This window comes from Protomyctophum bolini (genome assembly GCF_963924005.1).
Source record: "Protomyctophum bolini genome assembly, chromosome: 7".
In the NCBI taxonomy this organism is placed as follows: Eukaryota; Metazoa; Chordata; class Actinopteri; order Myctophiformes; family Myctophidae; genus Protomyctophum; species Protomyctophum bolini.
In genome coordinates this window covers 38,697,877-38,719,474 of record NC_137868.1, presented here as the reverse complement: position 1 = coordinate 38,719,474, position 21,598 = coordinate 38,697,877, and the positions used below count along the sequence as shown (strand labels likewise).

General features: G+C 41.6%; 1 protein-coding gene across 2 annotated transcripts; it reads left to right on the top strand.

The window, feature by feature from the left end:
- slc2a3b (solute carrier family 2 member 3b) lies at positions 1–20,572 on the top strand. Of its 2 annotated transcripts, XM_080768130.1 has the most exons (11): positions 1–155; positions 719–837; positions 8,129–8,233; positions 9,555–9,715; positions 10,549–10,789; positions 11,080–11,242; positions 12,735–12,922; positions 14,707–14,811; positions 14,922–15,023; positions 15,247–15,450; positions 16,093–20,572. In XM_080768130.1, the coding sequence occupies exons 2-11, from the start codon at positions 814–816 to the stop codon at positions 16,339–16,341; spliced, it is 1,542 nt and encodes a 513-aa protein (XP_080624256.1). In that variant the 5' UTR covers positions 1–155; positions 719–813; the 3' UTR covers positions 16,342–20,572. The 2 variants fall into 2 exon arrangements, with proteins under 2 accessions (XP_080624256.1, XP_080624255.1); XM_080768129.1 differs by lacking the exon at positions 1–155 and having other exon boundaries at positions 594–837.
- The last annotated feature ends 1,026 nt before the right edge of the window (positions 20,573–21,598 follow it).

Sequence of the window (21,598 nt, the reverse complement as noted above, 5' to 3'; positions counted from 1 at the left end):
TGCATGCTGTCGTGTCGCGTAGGCTATAACAGGCTAAACCAAACTGGCAGATGATGTGAAGAAGTTGATCTGAGCATACTGTAAATATAGTTAAATTATTTGGGCTATAGTGGACTGGATACACATGAGTCAAGAAGAGTGACTGAATAATAACGGTAAACGACCATTTCATTTGATTTACAATTAAGGTAGTCAAATTATATTACAAATATAATACATAATAAACTAAAACGTTTATATAAATTCTATGTTTACTATAGTGTTCATTAGGCTATTGTAAAAAATATTATCGATTATAGTTCTAATAGTCATACTCTCTTTATTGTCGATTACTTGTGGAACTTGCACTTGAATAGCCTTATATGAACTTTTCATCCTTAATGATATCTCAGACTGGCTCATATAGCATATAGCCTACTACTGCTATGAAATGATAATCGCATATATTTACTATAATACAGAAATTGTAGCTGCTTAAACTGCAGATTATCATCTCATTTGGATTTCATAATATCAACAGTGTAGTGAGAGAATTGGATGGAGGAGGAGGGAGGGGTTGAGCTGAGTCTGACTCCTGTTGAACGCTGAGCAGTCTCTTCTGAGCAGTGGGAGTGAAACCGGTTAACAGTACTGTACTAATAATACATAGGCTATAGTACAAGTTAAATTTAGTGTTTATGAGACTCACACATTCATAGGGTTGATCATTTCTATACAGGAACGTCTGCTGTCTATTTGCACAGTGGTTTGTTCTGTGCTTTCCTGAGAAACTGGTTCTGGTGGATATCTGTCCTCTATAACGCAGAAGGCAAAATGGAGAGGATGGAGGATGAGAAGGTAACTATTGGTTCTATCAGTCATGTTTGCTAGATATTTGCTTTTATCTCATCCATTTACCAAGTAACAGAAACTTTCCTTTATGTTTTAAAATAACGTTATGTTTCTTTTAATTATATGGACTGACTAATATTATTTGTCTTTTTTTGGATACCACACACGCACGCACGCACGCACACACTTACGCACGCGCACGCGCACACACACACACACACACACACACACACACACACACACACACACACACACACACACACACACACACACACACACACACACACACACACACACACACACACACACACTTAATCATTTCTAATTTTGTTTAGACATTGGTCATCAGCATCATGCACTGCATAACCCTGTGCATGTGGAGACTCCATAACCCCATTACTGTCATTTATATTGAATCGAAGCGAGCAATGTCTCTTGTGGCTGCTTCGCCTCACACAATAGACTGTGTTTCCTGCAGAAAAGAATGCCAGCCCAGAATGTCATTATTGGTTTCAGGGTTGTTGTTTTTTTTTGGCTAAGCATGTCTTTGTCCTGTATAACCAACACCTCCTGGTGAATCCTGAATGGTATATTTACGAGTCACAGGTTGTCAATTCTGTATTTTTCCTCTCTGGCAAGCAGGGTAACTTTTGGGAGTGAGAGCTGAGCTTTTCGGGACATGAGTAAGCCAAAGTGGGCTGAGGGAGAGTCAGGAATGGCAGATGGCATGTCTGTACATGAGTTTGTTTTATGTTCTTGCCTTGATGACACAGTCAGTAAGAAGGAGGAGCGGTGATGAAACACCTGGGCGGTACTGTGCATAACGGAGTCATTGTAGAGCGGATTATGTCAGATGTCTGCTACAGCATACAATACAATAATAAATAAGTGAGGTGGAAACCATATTTGTAATCGACCACTTGGTGAACTTATCAGTCATTAGACTTTATCATCCAATATGCCCTATGAATACACCTGTAGCCACTGTTAATCCATCTATAGAATTGGCCGTCCCCCGGTCGGTCAGACGGTCTGAGGTCTTTTGAAACAGGGCTGGCGCTTCGCCGCTTTGTCATTGTCTCCTTGTCACTCTGGGCACTGTTAGTTGCTCCTAATTAGGATGAGTGAAATGCAAGTTCCAGGTATGTGCAGTATTTGGCCAGTGCCCCAACAGTAACAACATCAATCACAAACAACAACACTGTTATCGGCAATTAGACTGACGATCTTGACCACGAACTGGGTCAGGGTTGGAAAAGGGTTCACTGGGGTTGATTGACATTGCTTGCCAAAACTGCCCAACAAGCATTACTGAAGGAGGTCATTATTCAAATGAGGAATAGAGCTGCGGACAGGGACTGCATTTTGATTGAACTGTATGTCCTATAAGTCAGGATTGTGCCACAGAGGAGGGAACAATCTGAATGTTATCAGGGATGATTAAGACCATTAAAACCATTGACATGAGGTACAAAATCTACAAATGACTAAACTGTGAGATGAAAAACAAGAAATGACATAATCATATGCTCACAGCAAGTGAGCTTGAACCTTGAACTCATAACGCTAATATAATGAACTTGTTTTTGCGTGATAAAACAGACGCATTGATCACTGAATCCTATAGTGTTGTGTTTACCGTTCAGTCCGGGTTTAGATCCGATAATTTCCATTCACACATACATGAACACAAACGAGGGACACTTTTACCAAGGCCAGCCAATGAGGAAACATTGTTGAGAAAGTATCAAAGTGTTGCAGCGCCTCTTCAGTGATCAGCCCTGCGAGCTGATAAAAACACAACCTATGGGCTTTTCAAGAATGATATAAGCTAATAACAGAAAGAACTGATATTTGATATAATATATACTGTATATACAAACCACACCAATGCAACTGCCATTGAGAATAATGGTTGCAATTGCAAGTAGTTGCATGGTGCCAGGAGTTGCATGGCGACCCTCTGGCGTGGTTAGGGCATAACACTCAGTAGTACGTACACACAATTTAAATGTAGGCATTTAACATGCAGACAATATTATCCAGAGCAACTTACAAAGTTCAAGGTCAGTGAGTGTAAATGGCACGAAGTCAGCAAACCACAGATTGCGGTGTGCAAACAAAAACAATGATATTTTAGGTGAATATATCATTGTAAGGTAAATTCCACAGCTCGCGAGTCTGGAGGAAAAAGAGTCTTGGACGTATGTGATGATGGCCAGGGTGTCAAGCGATCAAGTGATCGCTGCGATGTGTGCCTTGAAGGACAGCTGATTGTCCAGGACCGCTGGATAAGCACGTTCTTGGCAGTTGGAATAGGATCAATCAGGGTTATGTTAATGAAAATGGAAAGATCCTGCAAGGCAATAATTTTCTGGGAAGAAGAGAGAAGTCCAGTCCAGTCTCAGCTTGAGGTGGTGGGATGACATCCACTGTGAGATGTATTGGTTGATAAACTGATCGATTGTTTGACTTGTTGATTGATTCATATTTTTACTGACAAAATACATTCCTAATCATATGTGTACATGTAGTGATGCCCTCTTCAAGCTGTGTGGCAGAGGGAAAGAAGGGATAAAACAGTTGAGAGTCAACAGTGATATAGGAAAGCTTGTGAGCTTGACAGAGTGAATGGATCTGGTTAAGGAGGGATTGGGGGAAAGGAGGGTGACTAGAACAGACCCCCGGGGTACCCCGGTCAAGAAGTTTAGGTTGACGAAAGCAAACTTTCCATGAAACAACAACAACAACTCTCAAATAGGGTACCATTTGAGTGCCGGCCGTTCCACCAAGGTCATAAAGGCAGAAAGGTGACTGCATGTGTGAAATTCTGCAGACAGGAAAGGATGAAGATTGAGTGGGAGGCAGCCTGCCTCTGTGTCTGCATTCTGCACTCTGCAAGAAATGCTGTCTCAATTGACTGTTGAGATATGAAAGACTAGCTTGGGGGTGTTCCACAAGTGCAGCTTTGATGGCTTCATGCATTTGTTTGAGAGCACTATAATCAGTGTTATGTAAACCTTTGACAAACAACAAACCAGAAATTTGGCGGCCCCCCTTTAGTGGCTTTACTCTGAGGACCCACTAGAGTCCCGGGCTAGGAGTCCCGGGCCACTCCTGGCCTTAGTGTATACTTTTGAAGGCATATACTGTATGCTGTACCTGCACGCTAGTCTAAAGGAATCTATTATGGATGCTATTGTACAGTGTACAGTAGTTTGGGCTGGACTACCTGCACAAGTTAACCTCCCTCATAGAAAAAACATTGTGAAAATAGCCGATTTACAAGCTCACAATATATTGCAATGCAAGATTGTAGCTATTTTAACTAAAAAGAAGTCCTGTGCAAGGTTATTATTTGGCAGGAGTGACTGACTTTTCGACTTTCGTCTTCCTCAGAGTTGACTCTACTCAGAGTTTTATTTTATTTGGATAGTCTCCTGAAGTGCCCAGGTATTACAGCTATTTGTTGTATGATGACGTATATAGGGTGTGTGCACGCGTGCGTGTGCTTGTGTGTGTTGTGCCAACTTCAGGTATTTCTGCATTTTCTGCAGGGTTTCCCAATGATTGCAAGAGTTAAAAATGTTGTGTCTAACAAGAAATTTTGCAAGAAGTGTGTTGCATATTGAAGTGCAAACAATTGTGCACTTCTTTTGGTGCTTTAAGGAATAGTAACAACGTTTAGGGTTTTGATGCTTTTGTCTAAAGCGCACTTTTTTTGCGTGTAAGCAATTGTCAAAAACGTGTTAGCAAACTTAACAACAGACCACAGAGCTAATGACCACACCGAGTCAGCTATTCAGCCTTATACCAGCCTTATACTCACATAGCCAACACAGTGCCACTCCCTTATTTAGCAATGATCCTATCATCCTGCTACATTTGGAGAGCATTGCTCTCAACTGGCCTTTCAAAATTCAAAAAAAGTCTGCACACAGAAAATGCACCGAGTTACACACACTTGCGCGCGCGCACACACACACACACACACACACACACACACACACACACACACACACACACACACACACACACACACACACACACACACACACACACACACGCACTACTCAAGGGTAGTGAATGTATTAGTCAGAAATGTAAACAGCATGTGGTACAGTAAGACTAAAGGCTAAAAGGATAACACAAAAAGGTCCCGGGGATTTGTTTCCATTGTGGTCCTATGTATTAAATGAAGACTATTGTAGCCAATATAGTCTATACACTTTTATTTGTGTATTTTTGAGTGGTGCAACCATAGGGTGCATCCACTCCAATGCCCAGCTTTGTCCGTTCCTGGCTCTGTCCGTCCCTGACTGTGTCCCTATGTTTAGGGTACCAACAGGGGGCGCTGTTGCACCACTCACTTCAGACAGGTCTGATTTTTAGTTTGTATATGATTTGTACGGAATAGGGTTGGGTTCATTCATTTTTATACAGTATCTTAATTTTTTATTATTTTTATTAGCCATGGCATCATTGCCAAGCCATTGTATTCACCCCTTCCGCTTTCACTTTAGAATGCATGCAGTATTTCCTGTGTTCTGGACAAGTCAACAGATTCAGATTCGGGCTCTGCCTTCTTCATTCTGCATGCTTGCCATGCCAGTCAACACCAGCATACCTATTTTAGCTCTCACAACGGCTGGAAGGCTGCACTAGCTGCCCTGACATCGCATGCCATGGTGAAGCACTCAGCCTGAGATTGATGTTAGTACAATATGGTTACTGTAGCTCCACCAGCTCTGCCCTTCACCAACGTGATTCAGCATAAAGCAGATTCACCCTGGTGCAGATAGCCTCTCTTTCAGAGCTGGGGAGAGTTCATAATTTAATAGTCAACAGGGGTGGACAACACTGGCCTTTGTTAGTTTTTGTGTTACCAGTAAGATGCCACAAAAAGTTGACAATCTGTTAAAAAAATGGCAACTGCCTCTGTGCTTAGGTCCCTGGGCTGGGATGCCTCGATCTGCAATGGTTAAGGCAGTGCAGGTAGGCCTTAACTACTAGGGGAGTCCAGAATGATTGATAGTTGTGGTTATGAACCAAATGGACCATTACAGGTCTATCTGTGTAGTGTGTACTGTTCCATTTGTACGCTCTGTGTTATGGGGTCCGTGGCCTAATGCTTGCATATACCAAACGGGGTCCGACAACGTGGCTTTGCGTGTGGTTAGGGTTAGGGTTAGAGGCATGGGTTAGTATAAATGGGGCTCCTTGAAAATAAAACTTTTGAAAAGCCCTGGGTGAAGGCATGAATCATACTGTGAAACCACAGAGCTCAATCTCCTGTAAAGAGAACAGACAGTACAGATAAACCAAAGGACAAAATGAGATATTTAGAACTGCCTTAGGCTTTTGGAGAGTAATAGGTTCCAGACATAACATTTGGCTCTGATCTCAATGTCATGGGCATGCACGTTCAGTGCATTTTAGTTAGTGTGCTTGCCAATCATGGTTTGAGAAACAAACATTCTGATGATTTGACATTAGAATGACTATTTCTGCTGCAAAAATCTTTTAATATATGAGCTTACGGTCAGAGATCTCTATGGTCTCTGACCAAAAACTCCCATATTAAAAGATTTTTGCACAGATTTGTGCATGCAGATGCTCGTTTCATTCAATTGAATGAATTCAAAGGGGAAATGGCCTGCAATAGCAATACTCTCCCAATGAAAATGTTGTCTTGTTTATGGCACATTAAAAAAGGATTTCGTTCCACTCCAGGATACATGGATTAAAAAGGATTTCACATAAGTAAGCCTATTAGGACATTATACCTTGGATATTGGAGTCAGGATGCTGTCCGTAATACCTTTTCTCGTGCCATAGTATATATTTTTATCCAACTGGGGCCCACACACCTACGTCGCACATCTGATCCGACCAATATGTCAGAGTCATAGTGTCGGGGGCTTTGTTAGAATTCTTGTACCCGTCTGTCTGTGTCTCTTTCGTGGCCATATATGGATCTCTGCATCTGTCTGTCTAGTCTACCTGTGTCCCTTTTATGCCCATATATGGCGATCCCTGATGTCATTATATATGCCCATACCCTGCATATTGAAATGAAATATGGACATATTGGTCAGATCGGCGGTTATCCACGACTCCATGGCAGGCACCACACTCTGCCGAGTCCATGCCAATGAGTCCATGCCAATGAGTCCATGCCAATGCACGCGTCAAGTTTGAAGTCATTTGGTCCCCATATGCACATGAATGACCATGGACATATCTGTCGGATCTGTGTGGCTCTGGACAACCAGATCATATGCCTGGCATATCTCGTTTGTTTATGCCGTCTGAGTCATAGTTAGTGACATGCCTATATCTGGGGCGTATCAGGTTTGTTTATGGATTGGATATGTCTGAGTCAGAGTGACTGGCCGTGGTCGATCCCTCCCAGTAGCCAACTTAGTTATTTTATAGAATGATGAGGCAAAGCTTTTAGGAAAATCTTTGAATGCAGATTGTGGTCCCTAGATGTGTCACAGAGACTAATTATTTTTGGGAGCGTTTTACCCATTGCTGGCTGTCTAAAAAAGTCATTACACTTTTGACATAATATTGCTTATAGCAGCTTTAAAACAAGAGTGAAAGAGATTGAAACAGACATTTGGACGGGGGTTCTCTTACCATGCAGGACATCCAGCAGCTTTGTATACTTTCACTAAATAACAATAGTTAGTTCAGCTTTAGTTGGACACTGGTTTACGGGAAAGCCCTTCGTGTTGGGGAATTAATGTCAGGTGCATTAGCTTGTTATTATGAGCTAAGCCCTCTTTAATTCCAAAACCCTGCAGCTGGGACAAAATATTTCTAATTTGCCTTTGGTTCTCTTCTCACTTGCAGGCCTTCTGCAGCTTCTTAGCTGACAAATGCCACAAGAGTTGCGAAATAGATGTTGCCCCTCTAATGTTGTAACACCTTAGCCTCGAAATCAGTACCGTTATTCTCTGAACGAGAGGGGAGGGGTGGCGGCCGGGTCTGTGGATGTAGAAAGGCCCATTGTAATAACCAATGTCACCGTAACAACAAGAGCTTTGTAGAGCCAGGAACTGGCCATGTCTTGCTGTTCACGCACTGAGGGAGTTATTGTACGCCAGCTCCATCCATATGTATCAACAAAGTGTATATCTCACTTCCCCTGTCATTTGACTCCATTCTCTGTCGCCGCTTGGACCTGTATGCGTAGGTGACAGATAAACCCTTGATTCTCTTGAATTTGTTTCTCTTATCATCTTTGCCTCATAATTAATCTCTCCATGTCTCTACTCCCCGTCTACAGCCAAAGAAGAAGATAACTTGTTACCTGCTCTACTGCGTGACCACAGCGGTCGTTGGCTCACTACAGTTTGGATACAACACTGGCGTCATCAATGCACCCGAACAGGTGTGTACAGATTCACATGGGTATCACATGTGTGTTATTGTTATGTCCAGTCACTCAATGGTTTCAGGTTTGAGCCCAACGGCTCGGCAGCCATAAACCTCGTCAAAGTTCCCTCGAGCAAGATGGAATAATTGTGTCTTCAATCAGTCTTAGGGCCGATTCATACTCCTATTTTAGAGCCGAATAAAAGTCGGTTCGGCTCTGTAGAGCCTACAATGTGACGTCATTTGAGGTTCTGGTGGGGGGGGGGGGGGGGGGGGGGGGCGGTACCGTCCTAAAGTCGTCTTTTCGGTGCTACTGAAAATTTCGGACGAGCCGAAATCATTTCGGCACTACAGCGCCGAAACAGCGGTAAAATAGGAGTATGAATCGGCCCTTAGACAGCTCCAATGTCAAACAAATTAACACAAATGTCAGACATTATGTTGTTGCATGAGCATATAAAACCAAACATAATCAACATTAAGTATATCAATATTTCCTCACAGTGTGAAGGTCTTCGGTTTGAAACCAACCGGGGCCTCTTCGTGTGCATGTGCATTTCCTCTGGCTGTTCCCTTTCTTTGCACACCACATTCTCCACAAGCACTGCTCATTGGCTGGCCACTGTTCCTAAATAGTTAGGAGGATGCATGGGTTCAATGCAGAGGACAACTTTCCCCAAGGGGATCGATAAAATATAACGTAATTCGACTCGACTCTTCCTGAACTCGACTTGACTCGATTTGACTTTGAATGTGTTCCTTGGCAAGTGGGGAATTCGAATTCCATTCCTCTCTAATGGACGCATGCGGTGGCTCATGTTTTACAGAAGAGTAGATAATTAGTAAGGGAGTGGGTGCATTTAATTCATCACCAATGGAAACAAAACCACATCCTTTTCTGTTGCTTTGTTTTGTTTGGAGGTCTGTATAATGTTGTGGAAATGCTCCCATGACACTATCACTGTTCTATGGAGAACTCTACTGCCCTCCTGTGGATGTCACATAAACACTACAACCAAAGATTTGTCAGATTACAGCTGATCATCATCTCCTGTGACTGTGAGTGGCACACACTGAATGGTGAAAAACCATTATGGTCAACAAGCGCTTTTCTATCCTTATTGGACATATCTCATGTGATATGGGTGTCACCCATAGTTATAAGTAAGGTGTCGACCAGTCACAACTGAAACATTGTCATGTTCCAGTATCCTGTGACAATTCAATTCAATCTGTAACTGCAATTACGGCACAACAATTGTCTTTTGCTTTCTTTAGATAGGTCCTCTGTCTACTGCCTGCACTCATCCTCACCTCTCCTCTGTATCCATATCCAGAAACTGCGTAGGTTCTTCCAGAATGTGTCTATGGAGCGTTACGGAGAGCCTTTCAGCCCAGGGGTCAACACCATGGTGTGGAGCATCTCCGTGGCCATCTTCAGCGTGGGAGGCATGGTGGGATCCTTCTCGGTGGGAGTCGTGGTCAATAAGTTTGGCAGGTGATGGATGTACCGTGTACTAAAGTAAAGGCTATAATAACCCCTACCCTTTACCTTTCTATGAACCCTAGCATGCCTATTCTGGGTAGAAACATTCTGGGACAAATATCTACAAGCTTAAGTTGCAATGCAATGCAAGCTTGTAGATATGCTATTTTTGGTGAAGACATTTGGTAGAGGGGGAAAAATTAGTAATATAGAGCTCTGGGGGATCCCGGTCAATAGGGCTTAGGTGGATAAAGCCCTACTCCAGTATTTGTAACATTTTAGCTGCAAACTATTTAGCAGTGCCAATAACCTGTAGTGACTGTTGTTGAAAAATAAGTGCATTTTGAGCACAAAGTTCAACATTTTTAGCTCCCTTATTTGGCAGAGTGATGCAGACCATTCTACAGCAGCTTTTCTCTTCTACTGGGCAATTAATTGCGTTCACTTGGGGTCTCAGGTCTAAATTAGTACTAGATTTGACAGCTGTAGTTTTAGTACCTCAGGGCCAGAGATGAGATGCACTGTTTTAAAGCAACAGATGGTCCATTAATCCATTCAACCGATGAAGGGCAATTATCAGACTTTTAATAAACGGAAAACTTCCTGTAGTGAGATTATCATTTCATATATTTTCCTGTTGACATAATTTATGTCGATCAACTGCTCGCTCATATGTTGTTTTTTGTATAGGCTACGCCGCTACGGTATTTGTATCTGTAGGCTATTGTATAAATATCATTTATGTATAAAAAGGAAAAATCTATAAATAGTCATATTACCTTATATTTCCTTCTGCTAACAGCTTTCCTCCTTCTCTTTTTCACTCTGTCCCGGTCTCTCTCCAGGCGTAAGTCCATGATGCTGGCCAACATCCTTGCCCTGGTGGGTGGATGTCTGATGGGGCTGGCCACCATTAGCAACTCCTTTGAGATGGTGATCTTTGGCCGGCTGGTCATTGGCATGTTCTGTGGCCTGACTACGGGCCTGACTCCCATGTATATCGGGGAGATTGCGCCCACCGAACTGAGGGGGGCCTTCGGTACCCTGCACCAGCTGGGCGTGGTGATTGGTATTCTGGTGGCGCAGGTATGAGGTCTGACTCCTGCCTGTCTGTCTGTCTGTCTGTCTGTCTGTCTAATGGCTCATTTCGGGTGCAGTACTTTAGTTTAGACAGTTTTTAGTTTAGACTAGTCATTGGTTAGACCAGTCATTAGTCCTACTACTACAACCTATTTCAAACCCTCACCCTAAACCTAACCTCCCACGGGGCACCACACCTAAACCTAACCTTAACCCATGTCTAACCAATGACTAGTCTAAACTAAGTATGCACCCCCTCATTTCTGCCTGTCTTGGTTGCATTTGTCCGTGTGTAGATCTTTGGCCTGGAGTTCATCCTGGGCTCAGAGACGCTGTGGCCCTTGCTGCTGGCCCTGACCGCCCTGCCGGCCTTCCTGCAGAGCTTCATGCTGATCTTCTGCCCCGAGAGCCCCCGCTATCTGCTCATCAACCTCAACAAGGAGGAGGAAGCACGGGCAGGTCTGGAATAGAATGGAATACAATACATTTTCAGAAGGAATATTATCATATTGTCCAAAGTACATTGAAGGAAATGTCAGATCAGTAAAAATCATTAAACATGAAATAAGCTGTGCTGCCCTGCTTGCAACACGTGCCTATGTGCAGCTAGACAGCTAGTTAAAACTTTCTGAGATCCTCCAATAAAGAGACAAGGCTTGATTTTTCTTGAATTTACTGAAGTCTGCACAGGTAATTTTGTAAAACTGAAACAGTACAGAAATAAACAAACTAAATGAATTAGCACACATGTAAATATGCACAACAAATGAATTAACACACAGGTAAATATGCAGAGTGTGTGAGTAATAGTAAGCCTTGTAGGCTATTTGCATTGAACTAGTAGGAACACAAAGAAACACAGAATGCACTACAACTACAGCCACTGCTGCAGTAAGCTAACATGAAATGCAGAGCACATGTGCTTACACTATTACCAATACCAAACAAACAATTAACCTAGCTTACACAGGAAAGTTGCAAACATCATTCATCATGAAATATAAACATCCCATCGATTAACTACAACTAAAATGTACTTACAGACAAATAATGTCCAAGGCAAAAGCGTATAAGAAGAATTCTCAGCAGACCATGTGCAGTGTGCACAGCACACTGTTCAATGGGGAAATGCTGACTCTACTGAATTTAGTTTAACTTCCACTTGCTTTCATACCTGTTACCTCCACCACTAGATGGCAGTGCAAACAGTAAGAACTGTTACAATGCACTTCACATTTTTAATATGGTAATTTAATTAAATGACAGAATTATTAAACATTTTTAAACTATGAATTTTAACCAAACTGCCATTCAAAAGGCAGCACATAAGCATAAAATAAATATCTAAAACAATTTTGGAGAAAATGATGTCTGTGTGACATAATATCTGTTGCTTCTTATTGGGGATGGTGACCGTACATAATAATAATAATAAATATAATTCAGTAACCTGGTTTCTATGCTAGTTAGTGTACTGACCACAAAATCATGGCAGGGCCTCGAGGGAGAAGGGGCTTAAGTCATTCCAAGTGCAGCAAGATGCAGGTGTCCAGCGGCTGAAAGCGTTCAGCTCTCCCTGGAATCCACTGCCGTCTCTGGTCTCCTGAACATTAATCTTAAAGTGCTTCTGGCTGCACCAGGAAGTCTGATAGTCAACTTCCCCATCCTCCCATTTACCCCTTGGTGCAATGGTCGGCATGCAGTAAAGTGCCTTTTCGTCAAAGCACCTTAAAATGTACTGTATATTGCGTTTCACAATCGGTCAGTATCTTGCTCAAAGACACTTCGACATGATGCCAGGAGGAGTAGGGATAAAACCTGTAACCTTCTGATTCCAAGCAATTATTTAGTTATTTGCCACTCTATCGATTCTGTTATAAAATGAATTAAGTTTAGTTTAGTCACCGTAGTTCTTAATCTTTTCTAATTATTTCCTGTCTACCATTCGTAGCCCTGGTGCGACTGCGTGGCACTGAGGATGTGGCTGATGACGTCCAGGAGATGAAGGAGGAAGGCATGAAGATGGCCTTGGAGAAGAAAGTGACCATCCCCGAACTGTTCCGCTCGCCACTCTACCGTCAGCCAATCATCATCGCCATCGTCCTGCAGCTCTCCCAGCAGCTGTCTGGCATCAATGCTGTGAGTAGTACGCACGTCTCTAATCATGCAGCAGGTTGGCAGTGGTGGAAAAAGTAACTCCACATGTTTACTTATAGGTAAAAGTATATCAATACCGCATTGTACTGTAGAAAAGTAGAAAAGTAAAAAGTCTGCAATTAAAAATACAAAGGTATTGGTATCAAAATGTACTTAACAAATGTATTGACACAGGGGTGAAAATGGGTTACAAAATGGTGGGATAAAAATTATATATATAAAAAAACAATACTTAAAAGTAGAAAGCTCTAGTGAAGTAGAAGTAAAAGTACTTGGGTAAATGTACTTAGTTACTTTCCACCATTTATCTATCTATCTCCCAATGTAAGCAATACTACATCATCATTTAGATGTAGCAGAGCATTGATGATGTAAGCAGCAAAGATGGCAAAAATACAACTTAAAACGTTTAGTGATTGATGAGGAAGGAATATAAGGAATATAAAAGTTAGGCCTGATTCTGCTGCGTTGTAGGAAACAAATCATGACAAAACAGTGCTACAATAATGTTGCCGTGGTACTTTTCTTGTGCACTAAAACAAAAACAACAGTGGGTTAGATTGGGTGGAATAAATGAAGCATAATAAGGTCAAATCACAGGGCGATCCATGCATGTGCTCTTTATCGTATAGTGTCTGTTAACCCATTCTGACCTGAGATCAGATTCATACGAGGTTTCCACTGGACACACACTGGTCTGATGAACCCATTCTGACCTGAGATCAGATTCTAAAAAATGTCAGTCGTTCTTCGATTTTTCAAAAATAGCAGACCTACAAGCTCGTATCGCGCCACTCGGTGGCGCGATATGAGCTTGTAGATCTGCTATTTTTCAATAGCTAAAGCATAACATGATGCCAACACCAAAATGGGTGCCCGGTCAGAATGGGTTAACACTACAGCTGCGTCTGGCCTGACAATCACAATTGAATTGTGATGGCCCCTGGGGGTGAAGGTCAGCACTGCAGCATCATTTACTTAGTTTATAGCCATCACTCCGCTGCACCTGTACCTTCGTTATGGAGAAGAGAACAGATGATCTAGTCTATCCTGTCTAAGAGCTACACTAGCTACTGCTATTTCTGCTGTTTTTGAACGTTTTTCAACATGGAAACGATTATGCAAAGATAATTGCGATGATCTCAAATAATTGCGTTTTTGCCTGTACACTCAGAATATCTTATAGAATAGATGGATTTGTTTTTACGCCCGCATACCCCGTCCAGGACAGGCTTCAGACGTGCCTCCTCAGGACACTTGGCTCAGATCTGAACCCATTTGGCTTGGCGTTAAGGAACCCGTTGCGACCGCATGCCCTTGCTGACGTCGACACCCAGGCAGGGTTCGAACCCACAAGCACAACCTTCCGCTCTAACCACTACACTAGGGCAGCCCTCAGAATAACTTATAGAATAGAAAGTAAAATAAATGTGTGCAACCAGATGTCACTGTTATGTAGGTGAAAATAGCAGATCTGTTCTTTGAGAAATTTCTGAACATCTTTTTTTTTTTCTTCTGTAAAACAAAAACATAAACAAATTGATTGAAAGGATATGACATTCATAGGAATTGGGTCCTTCTAAGGCCCAAACCACAACGCTGCAACTCCTTGCAACAAAACAAACCACATCAATGCAACTCCTTGCAACATGCCATTGGGAATAATGGTTGTAATAAAGTAGTTCTTTACTATAAAAAGCTACCAATGTTATACAATTATGGTGAATATAATTATAAATTGGTGCCATTCTCCCCTCTTTCTTTAGGTCTTTTATTATTCTACAGGTATATTTACCACCGCAGGTGTCACCCAGCCTATCTACGCTACCATTGGAGCCGGAGTGGTTAATACTGTGTTCACTGTGGTCTCTGTGAGTGTCTTAGTGTTATTGCTGTGTGTGTCGACAGTTCATCTCATAGTGCTCAATGTTTCATTGTTATGGATATCCAATATCCGCGTTAATTGCTTCCCTTGTGCTAGCTCTTCCTGGTTGAAAGGGCGGGACGAAGGACCTTACATCTGATTGGATTGGCTGGAATGGCTGTCAGTGCCCTGATCATGACTATCTCCCTGGCGTTGGTGGTGAGTAACAGCTCTGCTTTAAACGTCCGTCCATCCGTCCGTCCGTCCGTCCATCTGTCTGTCTGTCTGTCTGTCTGTCTGTCTGTCTGTCTGTCTGTCTGTCTGTCTGTCTGTCTGTCTGTCTGTCTGTCTGTATATCTTGCCCATTTTCAAAGCTCTTGCCAAAATCATAATCACTTTTCAAACTAAAGTTTAAATGAATTCTCTCTCTCTCTCTGAGCAGAATCAGTACCCATCTGTCAGCTACATGGCCATAGTGGGGGTGTTTGGCTTCGTGGCCAGTTTTGAGATGGGTCCGGGTCCTATCCCATGGTTCATTGTTGCAGAGCTGTTCTCTCAGGGTCCGCGGCCAGCTGCCATGGCCATCTCTGGCTTCTCCAACTGGACTGCCAACTTCCTAGTTGGCTTGGGCTTCCCCAAACTGGAGGTATGGAGGCAATTATTAGTCAGGAGCTCACATTCCAATGTCACAAGACTCTCAATTTCTCTTTCCATAACGTATTCCACGTATTCCAGTTTCTTTTATCCATAAAGATTAGATGTGTGTCTTAGAAACTGCCACGTGACCAGGGGAGGGGAGTAGCATGATGGAATGATCATCTCTACATATATATAGGTCTCTGTTGGACAGAAACCTTTTCCAGAAATGAATTCCCAATTTTACCCAAAATAAGGACACCAGGTTGAAGGTGGCTGTCTGTCTGTGGGTTTTATGAATATTTAAACAATAAAAAGTATTACGTAATAAGAGCATGTAACTAAGTAACCATTAATGGAGCCATTTTCTGAACGTAAAATGCTTCCACATACGGGCATCCCACTGTATTCAATTCAATTCAATTTTATTAAAGTGTCAAATCACAAATTGTCTCTGAGTCAAGACACTTTACATATAGAGCAGAAAACCGACAGAGATCTGTGGCATGACCACTGAAGCTTTACTTGCATACAGTTGTGTGCTGCTACCATACATAAACATTGTACAACGATACAATATCCCTGTTGCACAGTTCTGATTTGTTCTGCAGCCAACAACAAGCTAACAACAATCTCTCTCACCACCTGCCAGGAACTGTGCGGCCCTTACGTTTTCATCATCTTCATCATCTTCCTTATCATCTTCTTCATCTTCACCTTCCTGCGCGTGCCGGAGACCAAGGGGCGGACCTTTGACGACATCGCCCAGGGTTTCGCCCGGAGCGCCGCTCAGTCCCCGCCGGGGGCAGAGGCTTCGGGCCTGACCGGGTCGGACAGAAAGGGGCCCATGTCTTCGGCTGATAAGGTCCCCATGGTGGATCTCCCACCAGAGAAGTCTTAGAGGAAAACAAGAAAAGGAAGAATCAACGGCACAAATATAGACTACGAGATTTACACACATAAGGTAAAGAAAAAACGGGAAAAATAAAACCGCACACACACACACACACACACAGTAGAATGGCCTTTGTTGATGAGAAATGTGTTCATTAAAAAGGTCAAGTGTATTGCTATGGGGAATGGGGAGATACAAACAGCAGATCTTATGTGATTTGTGTGTGCCAATTGAAGAGAATCGGTCAAACGTTTTCTTTCAAAAGTTTAGTATTAATCATTGTAACTTATTAATGATATATTTTTTAGCTGTTACAGTTCCAAAATTACTGGCGAGATTCAATATAAGCCTAAGGTTATATTCCATTGCAATACTTAATCTTTGTTGACATTCCAAGTGCCAGTTTTCCAAGTATTGATACATAAGAGGATCAGAATATAATAATTATGCTCAATGTTAATCCCCAAGGTCCCTAAAGCCCCCTGTGTGTGAGGTTAAACTAAAGAGCTACAGGGTTTGGGCCTGTGGTGCAATGAGGTCAACCTCAGAACGCTGGGCTTTGGACTCCCAATAGTTTGACCTAAAAACATGTATGGAATCCTGCGTGTGACTGCAGCGCTGCGGCTTTCTCAGAGATGGTGAGACTATAGCCTTGTGTTTCTGACAGGGGTCCTCTACATGGCTGCTTAACCTTAAAACACTGCCCTGAACTTAAGCTGCGCAAAAAAGGCAAAGAGCAGTAACTACCGTTGTGTGTGTGTGTGTGTTGTACAGGACTGTGAAAGTCCAGAGGTCTTGACTATGGTCTATAGAAATCACATTAACACATTTATGAGAAACGTTATTTCTGTATGGACACGATTCACACTGAAGTCTGTTGTTTTTAGTCTCAACACCTGCCAAGTCGCTGCTCTGTAGCTTTGTAAGTAACAAATCAAACGCGGTTTGTTACGCGTACTAGTTTACCACGTATTTTTGCTTTTACCTTGCTGCCTAATGACTATGAGCATAGTGAGGACCAACATGCATTAACCACTTTTAATTATGGCATGCCTTTGTTGGGCCTGTCAAATATTTTTTCTTTAATGTGAAAATAGCAGATCTACAAGCTCACAGCGTGTTGCATTGCAATGCGCTGTGAGCTTGCAGATTGGCTATTTTCGCTATTTATCTTACGACAAAGCATATGGGCTTAAGTGGTTAAGGCCAAGCTTTAGCTATATAGCTTCTTCTTGTTCCAATGCATAAATCTGTGTATCAACCTACGGTATAGAAAAGTATTCTAAGGACACGATACTACTTACAAACATGTAACAACACAGAAGTATGACAATTTGTTCACCTTGTGCTGACACTGGGTACGGGTAGTCATTAATGCAATAATAATAGTTCATCTGTTCGGGTGATTTCTGTGAAGTACTCACAGTATTATTGTTTACTTACAATACTTTCATTCAGCTTATTGATAAATGACCTATTTGCATATATACTGTACATAATATTAATAACCTATTTAGCTCAGTCTGTACTATAGGTACATACTACACTTGAATAAGACTAATATAAAGTAAATTGCTACTTGGGGTGTGTTGTGCACAATGTGCAGTATTTCACAAGGTTCATCATAACACCAGTATGTGGGTTACATTGACACCCCGTAGCTTACGTCTACACTGATTCATTGTTACATACAGTGACTGTAGAGGGCTCAGGATCAACATAATCGCAACTACTACGGGATAGATGCATTCATTATCCTTATTCCTTATCCATCATCATACTTGAAAACTCCCTTGACATCATTATGTCACCGCTGCAGTACGACTAACTACTGAAACAGAGCAGGAAACAAAACGCCTTAACGAGTCGAGTTTAACCAGTATTGTATCGTTTGACAGACAACGTCACTGACAACGTTGACAGTGCAGATTCTGTGGAAAGAAACACTAAATGAAATGTATTCATTACATTGGTATTATTATCCTAGTATATATAAATATAGAATCGTACTTTATGTTAGTGGTTCTCAAAGTGGGGTCCGGGGACCCCCAAAATGTGTTAATACAGCATCAGAATCATTTTAATCACTTTATCTATATTTTATATATGTTGGCTATTAAAAATAGCAGATACTGGTATACAAGCTCACAGCGTGTCACCTTTCTTTGGTTTCATCTTGAATTGGAAATGTTTTTATTTGTTTTATTATTATTATTTTTTTAACACAAATATTCTATTCTGGCCTGGGGGTTCCTGGGACAACATATTTTCCAAATACACAAATACAAATCAATTTGGGGGTCCTTGACATGAAAACGTTTGAGAACCACTGCTTTGTGTGTACTGTGTGTGTATTGTGAAATCTTGTGTGTAGTAGACTTAACGTTACCATATAGCCACTGATTGACCACTGATGCTGTGATTGTTCAACACAGTGTAGTAGACTTAACGTTAGCATAATAGCCACTGATTGACCACTGATGCTGTGATTGTTCAACACACATTGTACTGTCATGGCGAGTACGAGGCACACATTGCACTGTGGGTTACAAAATGTTGTGTCACTGTTTGTAGTGTACAGTATGTACAGTAATTAATGCTGGGCCAGTACTACATATCTGTCTAATATATCTTTCTATAGTCTATACCGATAACCAGGCACTTTTCTGCATTTTAACTTTGTGGCAGCAATTTACTTAACAATTGCACCGTGGCAATCTGGCTACACTTGGATGCCTGTGAATGTTGAGTGTGCATGTGCACTGTGAGTGTGTGGGTGCGTGCACGTGCGTGCGTGCGTGTGTGTGTATGTGTGTGTGGTAAAGGGGCATTTCACCCATGTAGCACCTTTCAAAAGCAGAGTTATAAAGTGCCTATAAAAAAAGTGGCTAAAAACATCAGAACAAAAACCAAAAACGAATGAATTAGGTACAGTACATAATAAAATATATAGGGATCTAAGGTACTGTGAACAAAATATACTGTATAGGCATATAGATACAGTACGGGGTCTTGACACTTTTTGAGGCACAGTAAATTTCCAATTCACTTGTCCGGGCACAAAAGTCACTTGTCCGAAGCACAAGCACACACAAATACTGTACATTTTAAATCAACAAACTAACTGTAAGTTGCTTTTTGGTGAATATTATATGAATATTCTCGGTTTACAAGTTATTAGCAGTAGAATGTCTGTGATCTTACAATTCATGTATTCCCAAATACACAGCCATAGATCGGTCCTATCCACGCACGGCATTTAATCTTGTAGCACTGCATGCGTGTGAACTCACCCAATGAATTCCTAAGCCGCTAGGAGCATATGCATCACAGAAAGAGTGATACCAAGAGTCACTTGTCCAATGGACAAGTAAAAGTTTAAGTAACTTTGTCCGGAAAGATTTATTACTTGTCCCGGACAAGCCCTGCCAGTACATGCTTAAAATTAAATAAATTACTCAAACCAGTCCGGGTTGTTTCAGATTACATGAAATTATTTGAAGATGACACTGACTTGACTCACATTTAATATCATAATCCCCACTCTATACATTTATTGTATTATCTCAGTTATGTAGTCAAAATTTGTATTTATCTATTAGCTCACATTCTGAGCTTTTTTTTTTAATTTTTTTTTATGTTTGAACGATTTTGATAATATCCCAAAATAGGGATAGCAACAATCTCATGAATTTAATCTGAAATTGAAATAGATTTTTATGCACAGCTTTGTGTATTTTGTGCCACGGAATGTGATGATTTGATTGGCTGAGCACGGAATGTGATGTATGATGATGTATGATGGTAAGAGCGCCCCTCACTTCGTGTGATTTTTTATTTATAATTTATTTTACAATTTTATTTTATTAGTTGATCACATTTTTTCCTAATATCATCTTTTTGGACACAATATACTATACTGTACTTTCTGCATCATGGGAGAAATGCCCCTTTAAATGTTGCTGTGCTGTGTAGGTGGTGGTGTTAGATCAATGTCATTGCTAATGTTAGATCTGTATTCCATCCATCTATTTCTGATGCTGCTTGCACATGCAACGTTACGTACTACTGAATGTTACTATGGAGCTTCGCCATTCTCCACTGTCATAAATATTACGAATGTCACCATTAATTTCATGTTTTTAATGTGTATATTTTGCTTTTTGCAGTATGATTAGCACAGGAGTCTTTTCTTTCTCTTTTGTTGATGTGTTACTTTAGCTTGGAGCGACTAAAAGGAAATAAAATCATTGTCATTGTTTTAAGGCACTGTGTGAGTTGCATTTGTATTGTGTACGTAACGCTTTTTAGTCAAAGCAAGATGCAGCTTGTGGGCTCATTCCGGCCAATCACAATTTGCGTCTTCACCTTCGTCTGCAATGTTTGTCTTTTCACAAACACTCAAAACTGGCCATTCATTGTCAATGGCATTCAATGTTTGTTTTAGGACAACCACTCAAAACTGGCCATTCATTGCCAAAGGCATTCAATGTTTGTGTTAGGACAATGTTTGTGTTTACACAAATCCTCAAAGCTGGACATAGGAGGGGCTAGTGCCCATCAACAAAAACAAGAAATGACTCAAGTCATTATTATATCAGCTTGCGTTCCATTCTCTTGCATATATCTTGCCTTAGTGGGGCTTTCTGTAGTTGCGTTTGTACAGTAGTCTAGTCATGGTGGGGAGAGCGCAGGCTTAGTGTCCCATTGGCCCCATAGGGTGAAATCAGCCCTCAAGGGCTTCGGACAGAAATATCCCATTGGCCGTATAGAGGGTATGCGCGTATGCGTACCTGGAAGTTATCCGGGAACGCCCACTGAGTGGCAAAAAACTACTTTCTGGCCTTGACAGCCCATTCATCCAAACAGAAAAGTCCTGTCTGATTGCATTAAACAATGTTAAACTCACCAACATTGAAGCTGTACGAAAAGCTTGAATTATCCTCTTTCTGCAAAGTTTTTGTTTCATGAAAATCCACCATAGAAACGTTATGCGCTACTTTCTGTCAAGAAATGCCCTGCATTTGATTATTAAGTGTCAGAGTTTGGAAGTGCTTGTTTTCAATAACACAACATTTTGCTGCCTCCTGCATCATGTGACATTTAGAAACAGGTGGTACGCAGGACGGTTGAGTGATTTCCAACGAGCCCTTCCAAACTCCAACACTCCATGCTGCTCAATGTTTTGCCACTCAGTCTAGATGAGGGGGGCGGATGTCCTGATGGGAAAATCATGCATGTGCATACTCTCTATAGGGCTAGT

Excerpts from the sequence above, each read along its gene's own strand:
- slc2a3b (XM_080768130.1), top strand. The coding sequence starts at position 814 with ATGGAGAGGATGGAGGATGAGAAG. Across the intron at positions 11,243-12,734 it reads GGAGGAGGAAGCACGGGCAG|CCCTGGTGCGACTGCGTGGC; the intron begins GTCTGGAATAGA and ends TACCATTCGTAG. Across the intron at positions 15,024-15,246 it reads CTATCTCCCTGGCGTTGGTG|AATCAGTACCCATCTGTCAG; the intron begins GTGAGTAACAGC and ends CTCTCTGAGCAG.